This window comes from Triplophysa rosa, linkage group LG14 (genome assembly GCF_024868665.1).
Source record: "Triplophysa rosa linkage group LG14, Trosa_1v2, whole genome shotgun sequence".
In the NCBI taxonomy this organism is placed as follows: Eukaryota; Metazoa; Chordata; class Actinopteri; order Cypriniformes; family Nemacheilidae; genus Triplophysa; species Triplophysa rosa.
The window spans coordinates 10154225-10177588 of record NC_079903.1 but is presented as its reverse complement, the minus strand read 5'-3'; the positions used below and the strand labels follow the sequence as shown (position 1 = coordinate 10177588).

At 37.0% G+C, this 23364-nt stretch overlaps 2 protein-coding genes across 5 annotated transcripts; one reads left to right on the top strand and one right to left on the bottom strand.

Moving 5' to 3' along the window:
• The first annotated feature begins 9842 nt into the window (after positions 1-9842).
• On the top strand, positions 9843-19174 carry rab34a (RAB34, member RAS oncogene family a). Of its 3 annotated transcripts, none has more exons than XM_057351643.1 (11): positions 9843-10051; positions 10701-10764; positions 10899-10990; positions 11139-11207; positions 11316-11417; positions 11508-11572; positions 11751-11802; positions 11886-11967; positions 12057-12135; positions 12643-12750; positions 19060-19174. In XM_057351643.1, the coding sequence occupies exons 1-11, from the start codon at positions 10038-10040 to the stop codon at positions 19125-19127; spliced, it is 795 nt and encodes a 264-aa protein (XP_057207626.1). In that variant the 5' UTR covers positions 9843-10037; the 3' UTR covers positions 19128-19174. The 3 variants fall into 3 exon arrangements, with proteins under 3 accessions (XP_057207626.1, XP_057207625.1, XP_057207624.1); XM_057351642.1 differs by having other exon boundaries at positions 9846-10051; positions 11142-11207; positions 12045-12135; XM_057351641.1 differs by having other exon boundaries at positions 9846-10051; positions 12045-12135.
• A 789-nt stretch (positions 19175-19963) lies between these two features.
• On the bottom strand, positions 19964-23158 carry zgc:174895 (uncharacterized protein LOC100126024 homolog). 2 transcript variants are annotated; one of them, XM_057351644.1, is made up of 7 exons: positions 22853-23158; positions 22040-22134; positions 21497-21776; positions 21210-21303; positions 20700-20846; positions 20407-20502; positions 19964-20115 (listed from the first exon to the last, which is right to left on the bottom strand). In XM_057351644.1, exons 3-7 carry the CDS (start codon positions 21617-21619, stop codon positions 19976-19978), a joined length of 600 nt encoding a protein of 199 aa, XP_057207627.1. In that variant the 5' UTR covers positions 21620-21776; positions 22040-22134; positions 22853-23158; the 3' UTR covers positions 19964-19975. The 2 variants fall into 2 exon arrangements, with proteins under 2 accessions (XP_057207627.1, XP_057207628.1); XM_057351645.1 differs by lacking the exon at positions 22853-23158 and having other exon boundaries at positions 21497-21751; positions 22040-22124.
• Positions 23159-23364: the final 206 nt, after the last annotated feature.

Sequence of the window (23364 nt, the reverse complement as noted above, 5' to 3'; positions counted from 1 at the left end):
TTAACTACAAACGTCAAAAAACTTATTGAGACAGAGTGTGCTATTTGTACTCAAGTTTTGTATTCAATCACTTGCTAATTTACATGGCTGACCAATCAAATCCGTCATCTGTGTTATCAATCATCACTAAGCCTTTTGTTTTCACCTGTGTCTCATTACGTTGTGAGTTAACACAAGAAATGCAAATATCTGGAAAATTTGAAGCCTGTATTGATAGACATTCTTTTTTATTCTAGTTTTAATGATTAACAATGCAGTTTTATTGGATTTTATTTTTGTTTGGTTTTCTAGTTTGTCAAAACAAAGTTGCTTCACAATACTAGTTGGGCAGGGTGATGTGATGTTACCCTCAAATGCTCCCTCATTTTGGTCCCAAGAGGGTGGTGATTAAATAGATTTAATCATATCATACATCATGTCATGTCATTTTCAATTCATACAGTCCAGAATAGGAATCTTAGTTTTCTAAAAAAATAATTAATGTGAACTGCATATATACATTAACAGTAATATAATCTAATTTTCTATTCTTCAGATGAAAACTGTTAAACATTACAAATTGTTTAAAGACTAGTAACATCATCCCCACTAGCTTTGCTAGCCCAGTCGTCATCACCAATGATTTTTTGAATATCTATATCTCTCTCCCACACTTTTCTAATGGTCTCCGGAGTAAGTGATGCCAGGGGCTCAATCATAGACACATGAGCCTGTTGAACGGCAGTCCCAAAATGATGTGTGGACGATCTAAAGTCCACCTGTAGACTCTGTTAGTTGGGCAGGGTGATGTGATGTTACCCTCAAATGCTCCCTCATTTTGGTCCCAAGAGGGTGGTGATGTTACCTACTCAGAGCAAGTGAGCATGATGGAGGGCACTACCCATACTGTTACTGAGGTTAACATGTCGTCACCTTGGAATTATAAGGGTCTATCTGTGGTCAGAGTAGTTTGAGATTTAAAGTTTTTGCATTTCATATAGGGATGCACCGAAACGAAAATTCTTGACCGAAGCCGAACATGATGTGAAACACTTGGCCGAAGGCCGAATAATACCGAACACCGAAAATTGTTTTTTGCATTTCTTCTATTTATTAAGCTATTTTTTTCACTATTGCACAAACTGAATAGTCAAAATGTGCTTTTTATAATTTGTCTTGCTTTTCAATAAAATACAATACAACTTAATATAAAATTGAGCAAAACAAAGTAAATTCAAACAAAAAATTGAGCCCTCTCCCTTCATGAATAGCCTATATTAATTAGGCCTATAACTGACTGCTAAAAGAATGTAATGTAAGTTACTCTGTACCCCTACAACAAAACAGTTAATTAAAAAGTGTCATTCCACATTAGGCCTATAAGCTAAAAACACGAATAAACTAAAACTGTTGGATTATTATAGGCTACATTGCAAAATGATTTGAGAAAAAAAAAAATCCAATGCAAGCAATTCTGACTGATGCTGACTGACAACCATTTCAGTTCATGTCTCTCCTCCAAACTCCGCCCACAAAAGATCAGAATCAGAATCAGAATCAGAATCAGAAAGAGCTTTATTGCCGAGTATGTTTGCACATACAAGGAATTTGTTTTGGTGACAGGAGCATCCAGTACACAGAAACAGCAACAACAGTACACAGAGACCATAACACAATAGAATACAGTACACAATGATTTAAATAAGGGCCTATGGGTATAAAAAATTAAGAAATACAATACAATAAACATAAGATAAAGATATGTAGAGTAAAGCTATGTATGTATGTAAATATGTACAAGTAAAAAATAAGAATAGACTATTGTAGTACAAGGTATGTGCTATATACAGCAGAATGAATGAAATATAATTTACAGAAAAAGTTGTATATAAAAATAGATAGTGTATTATCTGGAGGATATAATTAATATTGCACTTAATTATTATTGCACAAAGTTATTAATTGCACGGTGTGTAAAAACATTTAACTGTTCAAGAGGTAGATGGCCTGAGGGAAGAAGCTGTTTTTGTGTCTGGTTGTTTTGGTGCTCAGTGCTCTGTAGCGCCGACCAGACAGCAGCATTGTGAAGAGATGATGGCTTGGATGTGAGAGGTCCAGGGTGATTTTCTGAGCCCTTTTCCTCACTCTGGATGTATACAGTTCTTGGAGGGTGGGCAGGGGAGCACCAATGATCTTCTCAGCAGTCCGAACCGTCCTCTGTAGTCTTCTGATGTCTGACTTTGTGGCTGAGCCAAACCAGACAGTGATGGATGTGCAGAGGACAGACTCTATGACAGCTGAGTAAAACTGTTTTAATAGAGTTTGTGGTAGGTTGAACTTCTTCAGCTGATGTAAGAAGTACAACCTTTGCTGGGCTTTTTTAGCAATGGAGCCAATGTGATTGTCCCACTTCAGGTTCTGAGAGATGGTGGTGCCAAGGAACCTGAATGACTCCACTGCTGCCACAGTGCTGTTCATGATGGTGAGAGGAGGGAGTGCAGGGGGGTTTCTCCTGAAGTCCACAATCGTCTCCACTGTTTTAAGCATGTTCAGCTCCAAGTTGTTATGACTGCACCAGACAGCCAGCTGCTCAGCCTCCTGTCTGTACGCAGACTCATCACCATCCTGTATGAGGCCAGTGAGTGTGGTGTCGTCTGCGAACTTCAGAAGTCTGACAGAAGGGTCCTGGGCAGTGCAGTCATTTGTGTACAGGGAGAAGAGCAGTGGGGAGAGAACGCAACCCTGGGGGGCACCAGTGCTGATTGTGCAGGTGCTGGATGTGAGTTTCCCCATTCTCACTAACTGCTGCCTGTCTGTCAGAAAGCTGGTGATCCACTGACAGATAGAGCCAGGAACAGATAGCTGGGTTAACTTTGTCTGGAGCAGTGATGGGATGATGGTGTTGAAAGCAGAGCAGAAGTCCACAAACAGGAAACTCACATAGGTCCCTGGTCTATCCAGATGTTTCAGGACAAAATGCAGCCCCATGTTAACTGCATCCTCAACAGACCTGTTTGCTCTGTAGGCAAACTGCATTGGGTCCAGTAAGGGTTCTGTGATGTCCTTCAGATAAGCCAGTACCAGTCTCTCGAATGACTTCATGACCACAGATGTGAGAGAGACGGGTCTGTAGTCATTCAGTCCTGTGATTTTGGGTTTCTTTGGGATGGGGATTATGGTGGAGCGCTTGAAACAGAAAGGAAATGTGCACAGCTACAGTGATCTGTTGAAGATCTGTGAGAAGATGAACGCCAGTTGAATAGCACAGCTTTTAAGACAGGCTGGGGAGATACCATCTGGGCCTGGTGCTTTTCTTGTCTTTTGTTTCCTAAAGACTCGGCACACATCCTCTTCACTGATCTGAAGTGCAGGAGGTGGGGTGACTGAAGGTGATAGGTGTTGTGTAGAGAGAATGTCAGAGTTGGTGTGAGGTGTAAAGTTAGCATTTTCAAATCTGCAGTAAAAGTCATTCAGATCATTGACCAGGTGTTGATTGCCTGCAAAGATGACTGTTCTCTAAGAAGGTGCACAGAACATACTTTGACAAGTTGTTTAGTACAGGGAACTGTGTGCACGCGACCACTGTATGATGTCAAAGGATTAATGACCAGACAGCCCGCTTCCGTCTGAAGTAAAGTTACCAACCGGTAAAGATGCTTTCATTCGGAAATTTACTTCCGTGCGGCAAGTCCCGTGCTGTGTCTTTCTCTGACACCTTAAAATGCTCCACACACACGCACGCACGCACGCATGCACACCTATGTCTGGTTTATTATCTCTGTGGGGACAGTCCATAAGAGTAATGAGTTGTTTACTGTACAAACTGTATATTTTATCCCCTACCCCTAACCCAACCCCTAAACCTAAAGCTCATAGAAAACGTTTTGCATTTTTAGATTATTAAAAATGATTTTTCTGTACATTTGATAAGCTTTTGTGCTCACGAGGACCTCAATTTTGGTCCCCACAGTGACACGAGTCCCCATGAGTTGGTGTGCATTCAGATTTAGGTCCCCACCGGGATATACAAACATGAACACCTAGACACACACGCACTGCCAAAATGTTTCCGGCAGTAATAAAGCGCACTCTCTCTCTGCGCTGGTTGCTGCTTGATCGTATGACGAGTTGCGTTTTTTGCAATTTTCGGCCGAACATTTTCAGTGGCCGAACATTCGGTGCATCCCTAATTTCATATATCAAAAAAGACATGAGGAACAAATCTCTTTTATACATGGAGACCCTTAATGTATATTCCAAATGTACAATATCAACATTTTTTTTAATTTGTAAATGGGTTTTTTTGGAACCGGTCAAGCGCAGATAGAACCTTCAGATTCTGAAAAACCGAAAGTGATTTTTCAGAATCTGAAGGTTCTATCCGCAATACATTCATTAAAGTAACACATTTTCAAGCAAAACTAACAATTAACTTATAACTTAACATGAAATTAATGTATAATAAAGTAAAAAAGTACATTTACATGGTTTATGACCCCTATTTCATATTTTAGGATGCTTTCTTGTTCAAGTTAAGCTGGATGTTTTATCCACAGAAGGAGGGACAGATAAAATTACTTTTAGAGATGAGTATGGCTGAAAAAAACAATTGTTTATTTTTGTAATTAAGACTCTTGACATTGTTCACTATTTGGCATTAACTGCATAAATATTAACTGCATTATGACAGTCTATGTAAACAGCATAACGTCAGTTTTGTTGTCGTTAAAATTAAGTAAATTTAGTGCCATCCAGGCCTTGATCTCCTCAAGGCAAAGCATAGTGGCGCAAAAAAAGCCACGAGTCAAACTTTAAACAATTCATAGAAAAACTGTAGTCATTCAAGCTTTATTAGGTTTGTTCAAGAACCTGAAAGACACAAAACATGATATTCCAGCATCAATAGAACAACGATTTAAGAACTTCGTGTGGCCCAGGCCCGTGTGGCCCAGATCCAGGGTAAACTTTTAGGGGTACTTGAGGGTCAACAAAAGGTAAGGTGGGGTCAGCTGTTGAATGCCCAAGCCACCCGGGTCCAGGTCTAGGAACAGATGGATACCACCATTGGAAAGTTAGGGGTTTTTGAGGGTCAGCAGAAGGTACGGTCGTGGCAGCTGTTAGCAGAGTCAAAGGACAGGAAAGAATCACTTCTCGGTCATGGTATAGCAAAGGGAGATACCTTTCCATATCCTGAGACAGACAAAATCTCATTAATATAGGCTTTCAGAATATGAAACGATCCGGTTTGTAACATACAAAAAGAGCAGCAAAGAAATTTGTGTAGTTGACAGGACGGTTACGTCTTACCATCATTACCCAACAGCTTCCAGTAAATAAATGGTGCTGTAACCACCAGAGCACCATCAACAGTATCCAATGTGAACCCACATTTAGAGTACTCTAACAGCAGAGGCTGCCATGATCCATCAACTAAAAGGAGAGGGGAAAAGCCTCACAACCCAGTCAAGTTTAAATTCACTCAAGAATTTAAGACAAAAACTACCTTTGATCTTGACCGTATCAGCCATGAGCCCAAGCGAGATACCCGTTCCACTGGGTTCCACTCCATGACGCCTGCACTGTAAAATCAACTCTGAGTTCAAGATTTAACCTAGAGTTGGTTGAACCTCCTTATTGAAATGGGCCCCTGCTCTCGTTGACAAGAGTATAAATAAAACAGTCAACCTTGAGGTTTCTTTTAAACATTGTTTTGTGTTGCACCGTTTCCTCAGATATTCCCGTCACGGAGGAGTCCGGTCACATGACAAAGAATGCTGATCCTGATTGGTCCTCTTGTGTGCATTCAAAGTGCTGATTGGCTCTTGCAGGTTTTCACACATAAGGGTTTGTTTCGAAACCTGGTGCGTTTTCTCTCTTGGTTCGATTCGTTTAGGCATATGTGAACACGGCAATCGCGCTAGGATCCGCCCCAAAACAATCGCTCGAGACCGCCTGAACAAGGTGGTCTCGACCCGATTGCAAACGAACTCTGGAGCGGTTCGGTAGACGTGTGAAAGCCATCCGACCCAACAGACCAACGAACCAGACTGTATCACAATGTATGATGGGTAATTATGTAAAGTTGCGTGACGCAAAAGAGGTTGTTTTGCTAATGGCTGCCTGTAATAATGTTCAAAGTAAGGAAGGAAGGAGGCAGAAACCGGCGAACGTTAAACCAAACTTTTAATAAAATAAACAAACAAAACGAAAGTAAAGTGCTGACAGCTCCCTCACAGTCGACTGCCGGCCACACAAACACAATAAAACATAACAAAAAATCCGGCCTGGTTCTCTCTCGTCCTTCTCCTCCTTTTATGCTTCCCGAGCTCTGCCGTGAGATACGCGAGACAACGCGCAGCTGACGCTCATTATCACTCGCGTTACTGGCCGGAAAATAAACAGATGCACTCTGACCAATCGAATGAGAGTTTACTCGCACGTGACTTATATTAACAAAGTTTGGTCCGTTAGGAAATATTGCCTTGTGAATGCGAACCGAACTAAAATAAATTTAAATATTGTAGCGATTTAACCCCCGGTTTCGGAACAACGCAATCGATACACAGGTGTGAAAACGCTAGAACCTTTTTGTTTTCTTTAAAAAAGTCCCAAAAATGCACACTTAAAAAAAACCATGGCATAATGTAAATGAGCTGTGAAAAGCTCAATTTTTACGAAAATGTCAGATAGAACCTTATAATTCTAAGGCAACGTTATGTTGTTGGATTGCTGTCCCTGTTAGACATGTTGTCTTAAATTATACCTTTGCGGTCATTAGAAGTGATAGGCTCTGCCTACTGAGCAGGAACACTAAAAGGGTCCCTTGTTTGAAAGTGACATGATATTATCACTGCTTTTAAGATTTTAATAGTAAAACACTGATGAGGATTTAAAAGAACTAGGTCACCTGAAAATGATAATTCTGTCATCATTTATTCATACCCATGTTGTGTGACCCACTCTCTAGTTGTTCCAAATCTGTATAAATTTCTTTGTTTGGTTGAACACAGAGAAAGATATTTGGATGGACGATTGTCCCCAAACAGTTCTTGGACCCCACTGAGTCTGAATTCAATTTAGGAAAAAATTACAATTGTTGTTAAAACTGCCCCAGAACTGTTTGCTGTCCTATATTCTTCAAAATATCTTCTTTGTGTTCAACAAAACAAAAAATTATAAAGTAACTACTATTTGGACTACTATGGTAGTCAATGGTGGTCAAGAATTGTTTGGTTATAAGCATTCTTCCAAATACCTTTTTCTGTGTTCATCAGAACATAGACATTTATACAGATTTGAGACATTTATACAGATTTGTAACAACTCCAAGGTGAGTAAATGATGACAGAATTTTCATTTTTGGGTGAACTGTCCCTTTAAACAATGCATGTCTAAACGATGCAGCAAAATATAATTAATGCTATATCATTCCTGACAAATTACTTGCAAACGAATATTTGGTGAAGAGAACCAGCAATGTCTTCTCATTAGTTTTCTCAGTGTTTTTAAGTCTGCCACATATCATTGTCTTCCATTACAAACATTTGTGGTGAGAATGAGCACAAAACATTCCTCATCACTGACTACATTCTGAGAATATGTAGTGTACACATGAAACAATTCACACTTGAATTAGAACGTGGTTTATGGGATTAACCAAATATGCAACCAGGCTGGTTCTGTAACAGTTTAAGAATAGCACAGTTCAATCTATAAAGTCTGAAACCATTTCATAGACATTTTATTGACATGTTTTACGAACATCCTTTATGGTTCATTATTGTGTTGTAGGGATATGAAGAGTACATTATGCTGAAGAGTACACATAGCCGTAGGATGGAATTAAAATGTGCTCTGACTAGTGTGAAGAAAATGTACATGCTGTCCTGAAATGAAAATTGCTTCAAAATGTCCAGTAGTATTCCAGTAGTATTCTAAACAACTTCCCCGTTCCCACGCTTTAGTGAGAAAGTAGCAGCATTATAAAAGACAGTCATACAGATTGACCACTAATTGCTGTTGATTGTCTTCTAATAAGATCATTTAGGTTTAATTACAAACCTAAAACAGCGACTTTAAACTTAATATTCTGTTAATCCAATAAAGCCTAACTCATCCATGCAGAAAGAAATTGTATACCAGCAGAACATTAGTCAACACTTGATTGAAATAAGATTCTTAATACATAAGCATATAGTGTGGATGCTCATGTTGATCTCAATGTAATAGATTTATTATAAAACCTGTCAGTGAACTAAACTGGTCTAACATTATATTTTAATAGAAAGTTGACATGAAAGGTGACTTCTTATGCTTTATTAGTTGACAAGTTCACAGTAATAATTTATATGAAAACCTGTATATTTTATGTACAATTAATTTATAAACTTTGAGATAATATAAATAAGAACCAGAGCTATCCTATACATGTACTGTATGTACTAGTATATGTATGTATATGTTTTTATTGCATTTAAACAACACTGACATGATGTTTCATCATACACATACATCATATTTCAGCTCAAAGAAAAACATGAGGTTACGACACAGACTCCAAACAGATTTTGCAATAGTGGAGTGTAAAAAATGACGCTGCTGCATTATTCAAGATGGTAGGCCTATCTGTGGTTTTGAGCCATATTTTTTTTGCTTTATGATGTTGTTTTGTCTGCATCTTTCTGAGTGTATCAAAAGGCATGTTTTTTGCTCTTGTGGTATAAACTCAGGTGTGAGTCATTTGGTGTGAGCACAGATGACTGGTATTTCCTTAAACTCAGGTTAATTTCAGGTTAAAACTATTCAACAATGCTTCATTCAGCTCAAGCTCAACCTCACCTTGATGTGTTAAAAGACTACAAGATTTAAAACACCAACGCCTATGCATTACTTTATACATCACGGAGACACGGAGAATGGCATGCATGAGACATTAAAAAAGCTTTTCATTGTTAGTTTGTGATGCCTAATGCAAATAAGGTAAGGCATTAATACAGAACATTAGTGTAAGGTTTACAGGAAATTTGACGCTCTTCTTTTGATTCTTTTGAAAACTACGGATTGTAGTTTTCTCTTGGTCTGTGGTGCCATCTACTGGTTTAGATGTGGTAAGCATCCGTTCACTTTGGAATTCATGAGTAGATACATTTGAGTTATACATCGTTTACGTACACATTTCTATTGAACATTGATTCAATCTGCAGTCAGATTTGGAGAAGGGGTGCAGATTCAATTTTACTACATTTTCAACGCAATGACAAGGATTTCTATTTGTTTTTTATTGTTGCTTTTTACATTATTTTTGGGATGTTTGTTTCCTTCATAACTTGAAATGGTCGGAAAAGAAACCGAGCTTGCAATTATTTTTGTTAGAATTGCAATGTTATTATGATTTGGTGAAGTAATGTAGTAACACTAATGCCAAAAGATTTGTTAATTTGTTAATGATTCATATATAAAAACTCATATTTTTTATTTTATTTTATTTTTTCCTTATATATGGTTCTGTTGAGTATACTTTTTTCACTCAAACAAAAAACGTTCTGTCAACCTCATATGGCTCATAAGAAACAACAACAGTTTTACACACAAGCCTAGTAAGAAAAAACGTTGTTTCATCTATTTCGTATTAAATACATTTTTCGGTGTAAACTTTTAAAATATATTTATATTTATAGTGCACTAATATTTACAACGCAACACATGGATTTGAATTATTCTAATAAATGAACAACCATGTTTTCGAGTGCAATGATCATAATGTCATGAGTCATGATAACGCTAGGGGGCTGTCGGGAGCACGCGTTATCCGTCTTTCCCACATTTGGTAGGAAGAAACCGGGATTGCTGGAGAAATCCATATTTATGCAGTACCCTACGCTTCCGTGGGTCGGAGTGTACTGCAGTTTTCTTTAGAAACTTGGGAGCTGCGCGCGATGGATGAATGCTGAAAACGTCGTTTGTTTGTTATTTTACGATTTATTTTCTTTTATGTACAGATAAAAGCGATTTAAACTGTAGTGTCTCAGAAAGTCAACGCTTTACAATCACACGAACATATGTCCTTGCAGAGGTAAGCACACGTTTGTTTGTAGCAACAGTGTTACCGCTTTAATAACAATGTTACGAAGTAGTACGGATTGTGTACTAGGAAGAATGGGTTGAAGGTTTTGTTTGTTTTTGGTGTCCAATTTTCCGATTGAAATGTGTATATACATCATACACTATCACAAAACTCAATACTTACAAGTTTAAAATGTTTAAAAAGTAAAAAGTATGTAGCTGTGTAGGATGCAAATGACGCACCGACAAGATGAAAAAAGTCTGTATTTGTGACGTTTCTATAGTCAAGAAACATCACAAATACAGTAAAACAAATCAAAAGTCTCGAATTAGCAGAGTTTCTTTGTTCTCAGATTTACTGAGGATTAACGAAATCCAGATTAGCGACTCATCGTCCAAACTGTGGCCGAGTTCTCTTTGAAGTAAATCTTAACGTTTTCCTACACTCTTGTTTTGTTTAATTCGGATTCGTATCACATCTGCACATCATGAAACTTTTAAGCCCTATATATGAAGGTCATATTTTATTATTGCGCAAATTTACTCTTGACCCACAGAGCCAGCTGAATGTCTGAACAACAGACATTACTCATTTTTCCCGTTCGGTGTCTTACAAAACTTCAAACTGTGATTTATTCAACACTCTATTTCTTCTGCAGGAAGCCCATCATGAGCGTGCTCCCCCCTGTGCGAAAAGACCGCATCATCGGCCAGCTTCCTAAAGTACATGCTTTACATATAATGCATTCATGCGTAAATTATCCACAGTTCTCCACTGGACCATTTCCTCTCAGTTTTAATGCCTCACGTTGACTCCTCCCAGAGATCATGAATTTAGATGTTCTCTCCTGTTACAGTGTTTCAACAAAAGTGCTGCTTTGCACACAGAAAATGAATTCCACAGCAAGGTTAAGACGGCTTGTCAACAACAGAGAACAGGAACAGTGGGGTGAGATAAATAATCATTTCATATTAACATTAATGCATTTATCAGGCACTTTTACATAAAGTGACCTTAAGTGAACTTAATATTTTAGAATGGCTGGAGGGGATGTGCAGTTTTGCATAATCTGTTGCTCTTTCTCTTGTTTGACTAGTAGGTTTAAAATCTCCAAAGTCATCGTAGTTGGTGATCTGGCTGTCGGGAAAACCTGTTTGATTAATAGGTGAGCAAATTTGCTGAGTTAAATACTTACAGATTAATGTTTAATATTTTGGGGAAAAAAACGTTTGAGGAAAGGCACATTCTTATTTCATGGTCATTTTCACTTTAGATTTTGTAAAGATGCATTTGACAAGAACTACAAGGCTACCATTGGTGTGGACTTTGAGATGGAAAGGTTTGAAGTTCTTGGGGTCCCTTTCAGTCTACAGTTGTGAGTATGACCCACACTTTGTTTTAAGTCTCTTAGCACACTAGTCATTTCCATAGTTATTTTTAAATAATGTTTGTTTTCATTCTTCAGGTGGGACACTGCAGGCCAGGAAAGGTTTAAATGCATCGCCTCTACATACTACAGAGGAGCTCAGGGTAACAAATAATATTGACTAAACCAGAAAATAACGTAATATTCAATACATTTTTAAATAAGCTTTAATAAAAATAACATGACAACTAAATCTAGTTAATAAAGCTTATTTTACCAAATGAAATATTTGTGCGTTCACTTTTGATGAAGCCCATATATTTTATCTCTTCCTGTTTACAGCTGTAATCATTGTGTTTGATTTGACTGATGTTGCATCACTGGATCACACAAGGTAAGTGACATCATCACTTCCATCATCCTCTGGATTAAGAATTACATGGTAGTCTGTGGTTAAAATATCATTGTGCCCTGTAGGCAATGGTTAGAGGATGCAATGAAAGAGAACGACCCTACCAGTGTATTACTTTTCCTGGTTGGCACGAAGAAAGATCTGAGTGTGAGTGGCATTGTTATTGTCAATAAAAAAAATATAAAAAAAATATAAAAAAAACATCAATATCTGTATCTCCTCAGTCTCCTGCACAGTATTCTCTAATTGAGCAGGATGCCATTAAACTGGCAGATCAGATGAAAGCAGAGTACTGGGCTCTATCTGCTTTAACTGGTGAGTACTTTATAAAATAAGGGATCTTTATACGGTATTATTTATTGCAGTGGTTCTCAAACTGGGGGGCCCCAAGATGGATCCAGGGAAGATGGATCCAGGGGGGCCACAGATTTTGTGGTATTTTATGAATTATATGAATTTATCATATATTTTATGCAATCAAAGATCAGTAAAATAAGACCACCAACCAAATTTATGTTCAATTGTTGTATAACTGAATACATTTTTGGTTTGATTAAAATTCTAGGTTTAAGATTATTTAGATTATGAAGTCTTTATGTGAGGGGGACGCAAAGGGGGCCTTACAACAAAAAGTTTGAGAACCACTGCTTTATTGAACAATATTGTAATAATATTACTGTACATGTAACATGTGTCTGTTGCTAAGTTGCAATGCTCCTATTTTGGTGTACATTGTGGTTTTAAAGTCTCTCATATGAATGTCAGTATTTAAAAATCCTATTACTTTTACATTGTTTCATTATTGTTTTTTTGTAACTGTAGGTGAGAACGTCAGAGAGTTTTTCTTCCGAGTTGCATCTTTAACATTTGAGGCAAATGTAATGGCAGAACTGGAGAAAAGTGGATCCAGACGTATTGGGGAAGTTGTTAGTAAGTAGTGAGTCACAACACTGTTGCAATGCAGAAACAAAAGAATATTCATATAGAATTGGTGTTATTTAAATCATGAAGTTTAGAGAGATCTGTGAGTTAAACACAGCGCAAGTACCTTATGAAATGAGATGCATTTCTAAATATAAAAGATGATCTATATGAGAATCTATAATATATGAAATATACAATGCATAGTCAGTCAGTCAATTGCAGTATGAATCCAGACAGGATCATCACCTTTTGTGATAATGACTGGCTTGACTGTGGTAAATTGAGTACTAACTTACTAATTTATTCTTACTTACTCTACCACAACATATATAATATTCTATATACCTAAATCTAAATTTATGGACATAATATTTTAGAATTTGACTGGAATATAAAAAGATGGATATGATATTATTGGCTAATTGTATGTATTATTTACCATTCCTGAGCGATGTGGTTACATTTAGTTTCATTAACCAAGAGGGTTATTACATTTTGATGAACATTTTCTGTGCACAACACGCTGAGGGGTATCATACTTTTTAAGACATTTATGAAGAAAGTAATGTATGATAAAATGAGATAACTCTGTTTTAAATCTTTCAAAAATCATGTTTTTTATTATGTTATCATGTTTTTATTGTGTTAGTTAGCTGTATTCTTTTAGTTATTATGGCTTAAATCAAAACAAACTAACTGCAGTTTGATTGATATTAATTGGAACGCACAATAAAAAAAACATGATTTTTGAAGAAAGAGGTGGGTAGTAACGCGCTACATTTACTTCGTTACTGTAATGATATACCCAGACGAAGAACGATACCACAAAAGACGGAAGTCCAATGTCAATTGTGAGTTTAATAAATACAGGGGGGTTGAGAAAAATCCAAAATAATAATCCACAGAGTCCAACAGAAAAACATCCACGGAAACGAAAAGATCAGGGTAATCCAAGTAAATCCAAGGCAAAGTATAAGCGGCGCAAAATACGTTACTACTGGACCTGGATAAGACAAAACAAAAGGTTTAAATAGAGTCCATGGGATGTGTTCAGGTGGAGTGCAATAAGAATCAGGTGCAGGGTGATCAATGATGTCAGAGGGGTGCAGTGCATGATGGGAAGTGTAGTCCTGGGGTTAAAAGTCCGGTGAAAGTGAACGGGTGAAGCGGGTAGATGACTCTGGTGCGGGGGGCGTGGTCAATGAGGGCGGAGCTGATGTTACAGTTACATTTACTTGAGTAACATTTTGGAAAATATGTACTTTTTAAGTAAAATTAAAAGTGTGAACTTTTACTCTTACTTGAGTAAATTTCTAATAGAAAATCTGTACTTTTACTTCGTTACATTGCGTGACGTTCCTTCATTTTAAAATATGCTTTTTAAAACGCGTTGTTTATTTCGAGGTTGTCGTCTCTTTTTACGGGCATTCCCGAGTGATCGATTCTTTTGAGTCGATTCTTTTCAAAGCATTATTTGAACAATGGGCAAAACCATTTGAATAGGCTAATGAATCCGTTCAAATGATTTGTTCAGTTTGCAGCACGATCTGAATCATCTGAAGCATTCTTGGATTACTCACTCCTCGTAGCGCGAAATTTAAGAACACGCAGAACACAAAGAGCGTTGGATGAAGTGGATATTAATCTATATCTATACAATCAAAACTGCAAATGTGTCATATTGTTTGCCAGCAATGATAAATGCCCGCCATATGCGCGCACCCGTGCAACCTGTTCGTCAGACACAGCAACATGCGCGTTACCTGTCAGACACAGAGACGTGGGCTTGCAGAAATATACATTTGAAGAACAGAAGGAAGAAAACTTGTTGATGGGCGTGTGGTTCACTGTTTACTGTTTGTTTACAAGTAAGAGCGTTTCACAACACACACGTGACACAACATGAGAAAACACGAGCTTTGTTCAAAAAAGGGTATTTCATTTAAGACATTAGTGATGGCCGGTTCGCGAACGAATCGTTCATTTGAACCGGTTCTTTTTAGTGAACCGGTTCACCAAATCGGACTGAATCGTTCGAAACGGTTCGCGTCTACAAAAAGCACTTATCCACAAATTCCTTCAGTTACTCACTTTTGACATGCATGACAACCCATCCGACTCAAAATAAATCAACCAGTATCAACGACTTTTCAGTAAATCCAACAGTACACTACTACATGCTGAACTGAACTGTTAAGCACGAGCGGAGAAGCTATTCAAGTTATAGCTAAGCTAGCTGATATAGTGAGCATGCGTGCAGTGGCGTTCTATCGAACGCTCCGCCTAGAGCGATCCTCGTTCTCGATTCAAGAATCGGTTGCCACAGTTTTCGTATCACCACTGAACCAACCGAGAGCTGTGTTTCGGACACGTCCGATTTGTGAACCGGTTCAACATATAAGAAACTACATTTGCAACATGAACATAAACATTTGAACACAGATCACACTTTTTAATGGTCATAAATATTTGTACAAACATATTCTTTATATTAATGTTGCTTAAAATGCATTACAGAAAACGTTTGTGCAGTTGTGCTTTTATGTTAATTATTGTAAAGGTTAAAAATAATTGTTTGTAAAAATAATAAACTAAACATTTATTTGTTTCATAAGTAATCCATGGTGTTTTCATGAACATCTTATTTCATTTCTAAACAAGATTATATAAATCTAAACGTTTCCTTGAATCGCTCTCGCAGACTAGAAGAATCTAGAGTCACGAGAACCGTTTCTGTCGGACATGTCCGATTTGTGAACCGTCGAACCGGTTGCCGGTTCGCGAATCGCTTCTTCTGACACGAACCGGTTGCAACAGCTTTCGATTCACGAAACGAAGAGCCGCTTCTTCGGACACGTCCGAGTCGGTTGTGAGTGAGAACCGATGAGCTAATGATAGTGAGCATGCGTGATTTTATTGCGTAAGTTTATTTAATAACACATAAATCGTATTGAAATATGCATGGATCATATAGTTTGTGTAAAATGCTGATGAAGATTAATTATTCACTTTTTATCTTTAAGACTTAAAATGTCATAGTTTGCTGCACTTCACTGTGCCTATTTGGGTGCACAAGAAACGTGTCAGATCGTGACAGAAGTTTTGATTACTGGTTGTGGTTTATATTTGAATATGCCGAGTGTATTTTCATCCCAGCCGGTCGGGATGATACTAGAGTCTAGACTTTTTTTTTTTTTTCTTTTTACTGGAGTCTAGACTTGACGCGTTTCGTCAGGGCGAGTGACATCATTACGTCAGAGCGTAAGAGAATCGGTGAACCGGTCTTTTGAACCGGTTCATTGAAACGAACTGTCCGAAAGAACCGATTCGCAGAAAAGAGCCGGACTTCCCATCACTATAAGAGAGCACTGCAGATGTTCTCAATATTATCCGACTGCAATATCGGAGGCTGCACTCTAGGACCCTAATTGGTTTTTACAGCGCCACCTACCGAATCGGAGTTAGGAGAGAACCGTATTTAGGTCCCTAGTTTTTGAGGACCGAAAAAGTGCAACTAAGACAGTATATCCACCCAATTCTAATTACTTAGTTTTTAAAAGGTTTATTACACCATAGGCGTAATTTGCGGGTGGATGGGTGGGTCATGTCCCCACCACTTTTTGCCAAAGTCAATTTTGTCCCCACCACTTATTGTAAGAAATAAAAAATACGGAGCGTCTATTTACCGTGCAAGTAGCCCGCTTTGTAAGCAGAGGCTATTTATACTAACTTCGCCCATCAGTTTCAGATTGGAATAGACAAAATGTAAGAAAGGCACGCGAAGCTTAACTGCACCCGTGGTGTAGAGTGTAAAGCGTAAAGCAAGTGTTACCTGCTTCATGTCGTCGTGGGTTCGCGACTGCAGTTTGCTGAACTTTTTCCCTATCACATATCAGATTGTAAAGGTATTTATTTTTAATAAAATGATGAAAATATTTGAAAATGGCTGTTCAAGTCATACATGTACCAAACATTTTGCGCTTAATTGCACTTTGATGCTATATATTCGTCCTTATTGTTCTCGACATGCGGTTGCTATCGCCTATTGCAAAATTAATTACATTTTGATACTTGATAGAAAACTCCAATAAATGGAAAAAGTCACAACTTTGTAGTTTCATGAGATAGAAAACTCCAATAAATGGAAAAAGTCACAACTTTGTAGTTTCATGAGTTCAAAACAAAATTTAGAAAGTTTGTTGTATATTTGTAGCCTATCAGGCAATGCCCGTAGTAATTAGTGAAAATAAGATTTTTTAAAGATATTATTTTCCATCTGTTTCCCCTGTATAGACTTGAATGTTTGACTGTATAGACTTGAAAATAGACTTGAATGTTTGTCCTTATTAGCAGGGGGTTGTCAAACACCAAATTTTTAACATGGGGAAAACACACATTCGTTTCAGTAGTTTTTGTTTCATCACGAATTAATACGTTTAATTACATACGGCAACAGCCATCCTTACATAAAATAAAGCACAACATGCTTTAAATGATCTAATGATGAAAACATGATATAGTTTAAAAACAAATGGAAGCAGATCTGATATGTGAAAAATTAGAATAGTGAGATCAGCGGATTCGAACCTGCTTCACGGCAGTGTCAATATTACTTGTTATGCGTCTTTCACACTAACGTTACACCACTGAAACCGTCGATAAATCGGCACAGTTTTTATACTGTTTTCTAGAGGAGTCACCTACATGTTTCGCGCTTGTGACGTCCATGAATATTCCCAACGAGTTCTTACAGAAACAATTTATTAAAGTATTGTTTGTGTCGTCTTTGTCCCCACCACTTTTCAAAACAAAGTTACGCCACTGTATTTCACACAAATACTATATTTCATGCAATTAAACATTATTGGTAACAGCTGAATGCTGAGTAATTATTGTGACTAATTAGCATAATATAATAAGTATGAAAATTTAAATAAACAAGAAATCATGGTATTCCCTTTTTAGTCACTAGATCAACCACATTTCAAGTACAGAGTGAAGACACAATGATGACTCTGGGCGCAGATTTATGATAGTGTTTATTTAAAATCACAACTGAACAGTTGAACACACACACAAAAACAAAAAAACAATATAAATAAATAGACTTAAATTAGGCCGAAGCCTAGTACTTGACCAATTTATTTATTCATCTTTTGTTATACTACTGCCTGCACTGAGATGTGTCCTTGAATAGACTACACAGTACATAATCTAGCACATGGTATTTTAACAGTCAATTATTATGATGTCATATGTAACAATCAATATTATAGAAACAGTGTCAAAATGAAGAGACATGCATCGTGGGATTAACAAATTGACTGTGAGCACGAGACAATTACAACATTAAGATTCATTTAAATGACTTAAAATGGAAAAACAATGAGTAATTAACAAGGTTTCACAACGAAGAGTGCTACAGTTTATTGTGCTGGCTAGGTCTAGAATTAATAATCATCCCATAATCACAAAATCAACATACGCTTGCCAGTCGTGCTACAGTTTCGCTAAACGAATATACTTACAACTCGTTTTACAGCATTAGAAGCTTATATTGTGGCTATATATTGCATTCAAGACTATTTAGCAACTCACTTCGGCTACATTAACTTTCCAATAAAATGTCAAATGTTTTTAATGTTGAACTAATAAAAATTAATTTAACACACTCTGATTGTCGTCCATTCTGGAAATGCACTCGACTCGTCACTTCCGTTGTCGCAGGGTCCTAGAAATGCATCCCCAGAAATGCAGTCCTGAGAGTGCAGCCTCCGATATTGCAGTCAGATACTACTCGATGTTCTAGATCATGTTAGGAAATGCTCTGAGTTTAGTTAATGCATTTTAAACGCAAAATTCTGCAGGTTCACTTTAGTTTGACATGGTCTATTATTCTAAATAAGTTGTGTAAACTACATTGACATCAGGACTAGGTGAAATTTACAGAAATGCTTGTCTCTTCTGTGTTTGTCTATTCTTTAGTCTCTCTAGTATATTGCAAAGATATCTGCTTATGATAATTTAAAATATTGATTAAAATGTAATATTAAAATATTGGCATTAATATTAACTTTATGTAGTAGGCCTATATAATCAGATACAAAGTAACTAAGTAACTAGCTACTTGAGTAGTTTTTTCATTGCATACTTTTTTACTTTTACTCAAGTAATTTTTAAAATAGTGACTTTTACTTTTACTTGAGTAACAATTTCTCTAGTTACTTGTACTTTTACTTGAGTAAAGATTTTGGCTACTCTACCCACCTGATCAATGTTCATTCAGATTCAATCTATACATTTCTTTCTCCACAGAAATCAACAGTAACCCAAACAACTTACATGCAGCTTCCAAGAAGAAGCAACCCAACTGTTGTCAGTAAAGACTGATCATGTGGAAACACAAAAAATTTGCACGGACGAAATTGGGACTGACACATTTCATCTAAAAGAATGTACAGCTAAAGCAGTGTGGTTTATTATTATTAGGGTGGAGCTGATTTTCTGCTGGATGAAAGACTACATTCTTTTGTTGCTAAACTCTTCACAAGAGGACTGTGCACAATTTTTGTATTTCCTCCAAATGTATTTTTATCAGTGATTATTATACTGTTATTTACAAATACAGTTTAATTATATTTCACATTATTAGTTTACAGTCAGCAGTGATTTTAAAAGGTACACATGATGACTATGCATGAGTTGCACAAAAGCAATGAACAACAATCATATTTTTATATAAAAAAAAGGGTAAATAAACTTTTCTCATCATACTATATGTGTTGGTCGGACACCCTCTCAGCGGGACCGTCTAGAAGAATACTACAGTATATGTGATGTAAAGTGTAAGTATTAGAACGTAACACAGCTGTATGAATAGTTTCCTTTGCTTAACATTTTTTCGAAATAAAATTGTTTCACAATTTTTCTTCCATTTCTTTTAAAACCAAACCTCCCATTTCCATTTTTCAAGTTGAATTTAGAAATCTCATAGTGACCTCTAGTGGTAGTTTGTGAGCATTTGGCTTAACTTTCAGACATTTGCCATACTTGAAACAAAATCTTACCTAAAATACCCTTTTAAGTTTACAAAACAAAATCAAACTTTCAAATCCATATCTGTACACGTACAAAAACATCACAGCCCCTAAATAATTTTCTAGATTTGCAGAAAATTTTGATTAGCTGATTTCATATTCTTTATGTTCCTACTTTCCTGATTTCCAAATGTTCAGTTGAAGTTCTTAAAAAAATCCAGCTGTTGATTGTCTATTTGAGCTTGAAGGTCATTTGGAATGCAGTGAGAGTACTTATAGTTTTCCTTTAGCCACTTCCCCCCCTCACTGTTCTCAATGGCCACAGCGGCAATGCCTATAAGGAATAAAGACTTTTTTACAACAGTCCATTGAGAACACTGATTGTTTCCAGTAGCTATTTGCTGAAGGAGTCAAAAATGTCCTCAAAGAAGCCACCTGTCCAAATATTGTGTGTTGTAATTTGCATGCATAAACTTGGGTCAACAACCTTACAGTAAAAAGAATGTCAATAAATTTTGATGGTGGCTCTGAAAAAGGATGATCAAAAATCACATAAATATGATTTTGGGTGGAGAGGGAAAAACCTCTCATTGTTTTTATTTTGCTTGATGTGTTTGATGTTTACCTACAACTGTAGCTCCTTGATTTTCCACCAGTTTGATGGCTGCCTTCATAGTTCCTCCAGTCTCAATCCACTGGTCTACTATAAGAACCCGATGACCTGTAAAACATCATAACATACCATTCCATTATCATTTTTTTCATTACTGTACAAAAGGTTGCATAAGAACTAAAACATACTTTTTCTTTACATAGTTAAATATAAATATAAAATGTTTAACAAATTAACAAACACTTCAGTTAACAAAAACAATTGTTTAGGTGCACAAACAGTACAGCATTTACATACATCAGTACCTGGCTTTAACACATCAACACGCACTTCCATGACCTTCTCACATCTGGAGTAATCCGTGTATTCTTGCGTGCGAGTTTGAACACACAAGTGTCCTGCTTTTCGGATGGCCAGAAATCCCTTTCCTAATGTTGTGGCCACAGCTGACCCTAAAAATGTGCAAAAGCTAGTCAAAATAACTACAATGTTTGATCTCATTGTCAAGCATCAAATAAGCAAAGGGACTCTAAGCAAAGGGGAAATGATCTTCATATTGTTCAAAGCAAGAGTGGCAACCACATATGCTCTGCAGAACATGGAGCCTTCCAATTAAATCAAAAAACCATTATGAATGGGGTCCTTTCAAACCCCTCTTGAAAGTCTTACAGTATATGCTGTTCTATATTTAGCATCTTTGCCCTGGAGTTATATTTACTTTTCCAGCAACACATGAACTGAGCTAAAAATATTGCCTCTTAGTCTTTCCTCAGTCTTTCCTGTACAGCACTAGCTACAAAATAAAAGCATTATACCCAGAATGAAGCCCATGGCATCTATTCCAGCCACCAGATCAATCGTCTCATTCTTGAATGGTTTGAGAAGGTCTTTCACACAATCTGGCAGTGCCTGGATCAGTCAAAAAGTGTTCAATTAAAACTATGGCTAAATCCAAGTCTAAAAATACCTCATTCTATCATTCAGACTTCATGATATATGACTGCAATGCTAGATTATTCAATAACGTGCTGTGACGTAACACATGGGCAGCGTAATAAAAAAAGTTTACAGTTTTCAACATGCAAGTCTACAGTAGGCCTACCTGTGCATTACAGTAGAGTCTTGATGGGTCGAGCCAGGCAAACTTTGGTCCTTTTGTGTTCGGTGCCATAAGTGACAAGTACCAGCCATTTCTTCTCTTTTGGGGAATAGCTATCCCATCCATTTTGGAAAGGCAGACTGAGTTATAAAACTCGGTAACCACATATGTGTGGTGTCAAGTGTAGCTAGTCCAAAGGGGGCGTTTCAGTGTCTCTCTCTCTCTCTCAGAGTAATCGCTTAACCATTAGCTGCAAGTCTGTCAGATCAAGAAACCGTTTGTGCTGAATGAGCATAAACGAAATTCAGATTATTTAAGAAAATTTAGTAAACATATTAATATGAGTAATTATTGGATAAATACTAGTAGGCCCAACTACTAGATGTGCATGTAAGCTTTTAAACAGCTTTAATGCCAAACAATAAAGGGGAGACTGAGCGAATTCGGACCAAATCTTTGGTATTAAAAATCTTTTTTTAATCAAATTTGATAGCTAATCATGATAAAATATGAGGATTTAAAAAAAGATTGTTTACATTTACTCACCTTCGAGTTGTTCCAAATCTGTATAAAATTCTTTGTTCTGATGAACACCGAGAAAAATATTTGGAAGAATGCTTATAACCAGACAGATTTTGACCCTGTGGTCAAAGGAAAAAATAAAATGGTAGTCAAAATAAAGTCAAATATATGCAAGTGATACTTTGAGCCCTTTTATTTCGTTCCTTTGTTGCAAGCAAAGACTAATTTTGACTAACTAGCTAACTAGACATATCTGAAATAGTAACAAAATAGGAAATATTGTGTTAACAATCTTAATCAGAATGTTAGTTTTTAAAAGCTGAAGTCAATTGTATAAATTACATAATGTGTTGGGCGAAATGTCAATTCTGTAAATAGGCCTATTTGGAACAAACGGGGATTAAAATCCCTGCAAAAGTTTTTAATGAGCAAAGCATTGAATTAATAAAACATTCAGCGGATTTTCCAACAATGTTGCATGTTGCCTCTGGTGATTTACATCATTTGTTTCCAGCCCCCACCGATCCGATTTCTTTGCAATGCCCATGGGTCGCCCTCAATGGGTGCTCTTTGAAAGCCGACCCTAAATATTTTGCATTTGGGCCTGCACACTCCCTAGTTCCCATTTAGCCTATTTTGTTATCTTCCTAATTTATGTGAGCAATTTTAACCACTAAAAATACAAAATCTGGACCTGAGAGTTTGTACATAATTCTTTCTATCTTTCTTTTTGAATTTACTCCGGTTTTTTGACAAGTGCACAATGCACTAGTAGGCTATAAAACACGTTTGCTTTATCGCGTGCCTGCACATTTTAGTTAAAGCAAATATATTTACATATGGATAAAACGTGCAGTCTCTCCTCAGATGACTCTTTTAATCGTGGTGGCGCCTAAGATACAATTAAAGTCTCCTTTAAAATATCCTGAATTTAAAATCCATGTAACCTAGGAAAAGATGGAGACACTGACTTATGTGCAGAACAAATGCAACTGCACGGTGATCTTCATTCGTCTGCAGTGAAAAAGTCCACTGTTTCAAATTAGGTCACTACCCATTCCCTTTGTGAAATTAGAATGCCCAATCTCGTTGGGTCGTAAGAATCACCCCATCTCTTGTTACTATGGAAAGCGCGACAGGAACCTCCTCCTTGCTGCGTCACCAAAGTAAATCTCTAGGTGTGGGAAGGGATGGAGGTTACTTGCGGTCAAAACGCAGATATTCATTACACCCTAAATCCAGAACTAATGCACGTGCACGGGACAAAAAAAGTTTGATAAAAATACAAATGATATATTTCTTTGTATTTAAAATATATGTAGCTGGAGGTTCGATTTTGTAGATATAGT

Excerpts from the sequence above, each read along its gene's own strand:
- rab34a (XM_057351641.1), top strand. Across the intron at positions 12,136-12,642 it reads GGCTCTATCTGCTTTAACTG|GTGAGAACGTCAGAGAGTTT; the intron begins GTGAGTACTTTA and ends TTGTAACTGTAG. Across the intron at positions 12,751-19,059 it reads ACGTATTGGGGAAGTTGTTA|AAATCAACAGTAACCCAAAC; the intron begins GTAAGTAGTGAG and ends CTTTCTCCACAG.
- zgc:174895 (XM_057351644.1), bottom strand. The coding sequence starts at position 21,619 with ATGGATGGGATAGCTATTCCCCAAAAGAGAAGAAATGGCTGGTACTTG. Across the intron at positions 20,847-21,209 it reads TGCCATGGGCTTCATTCTGG|GGTCAGCTGTGGCCACAACA; the intron begins GTATAATGCTTT and ends GCACATTTTTAG. Across the intron at positions 20,116-20,406 it reads TCAAGGAGCTACAGTTGTAG|GCATTGCCGCTGTGGCCATT; the intron begins GTAAACATCAAA and ends TATTCCTTATAG.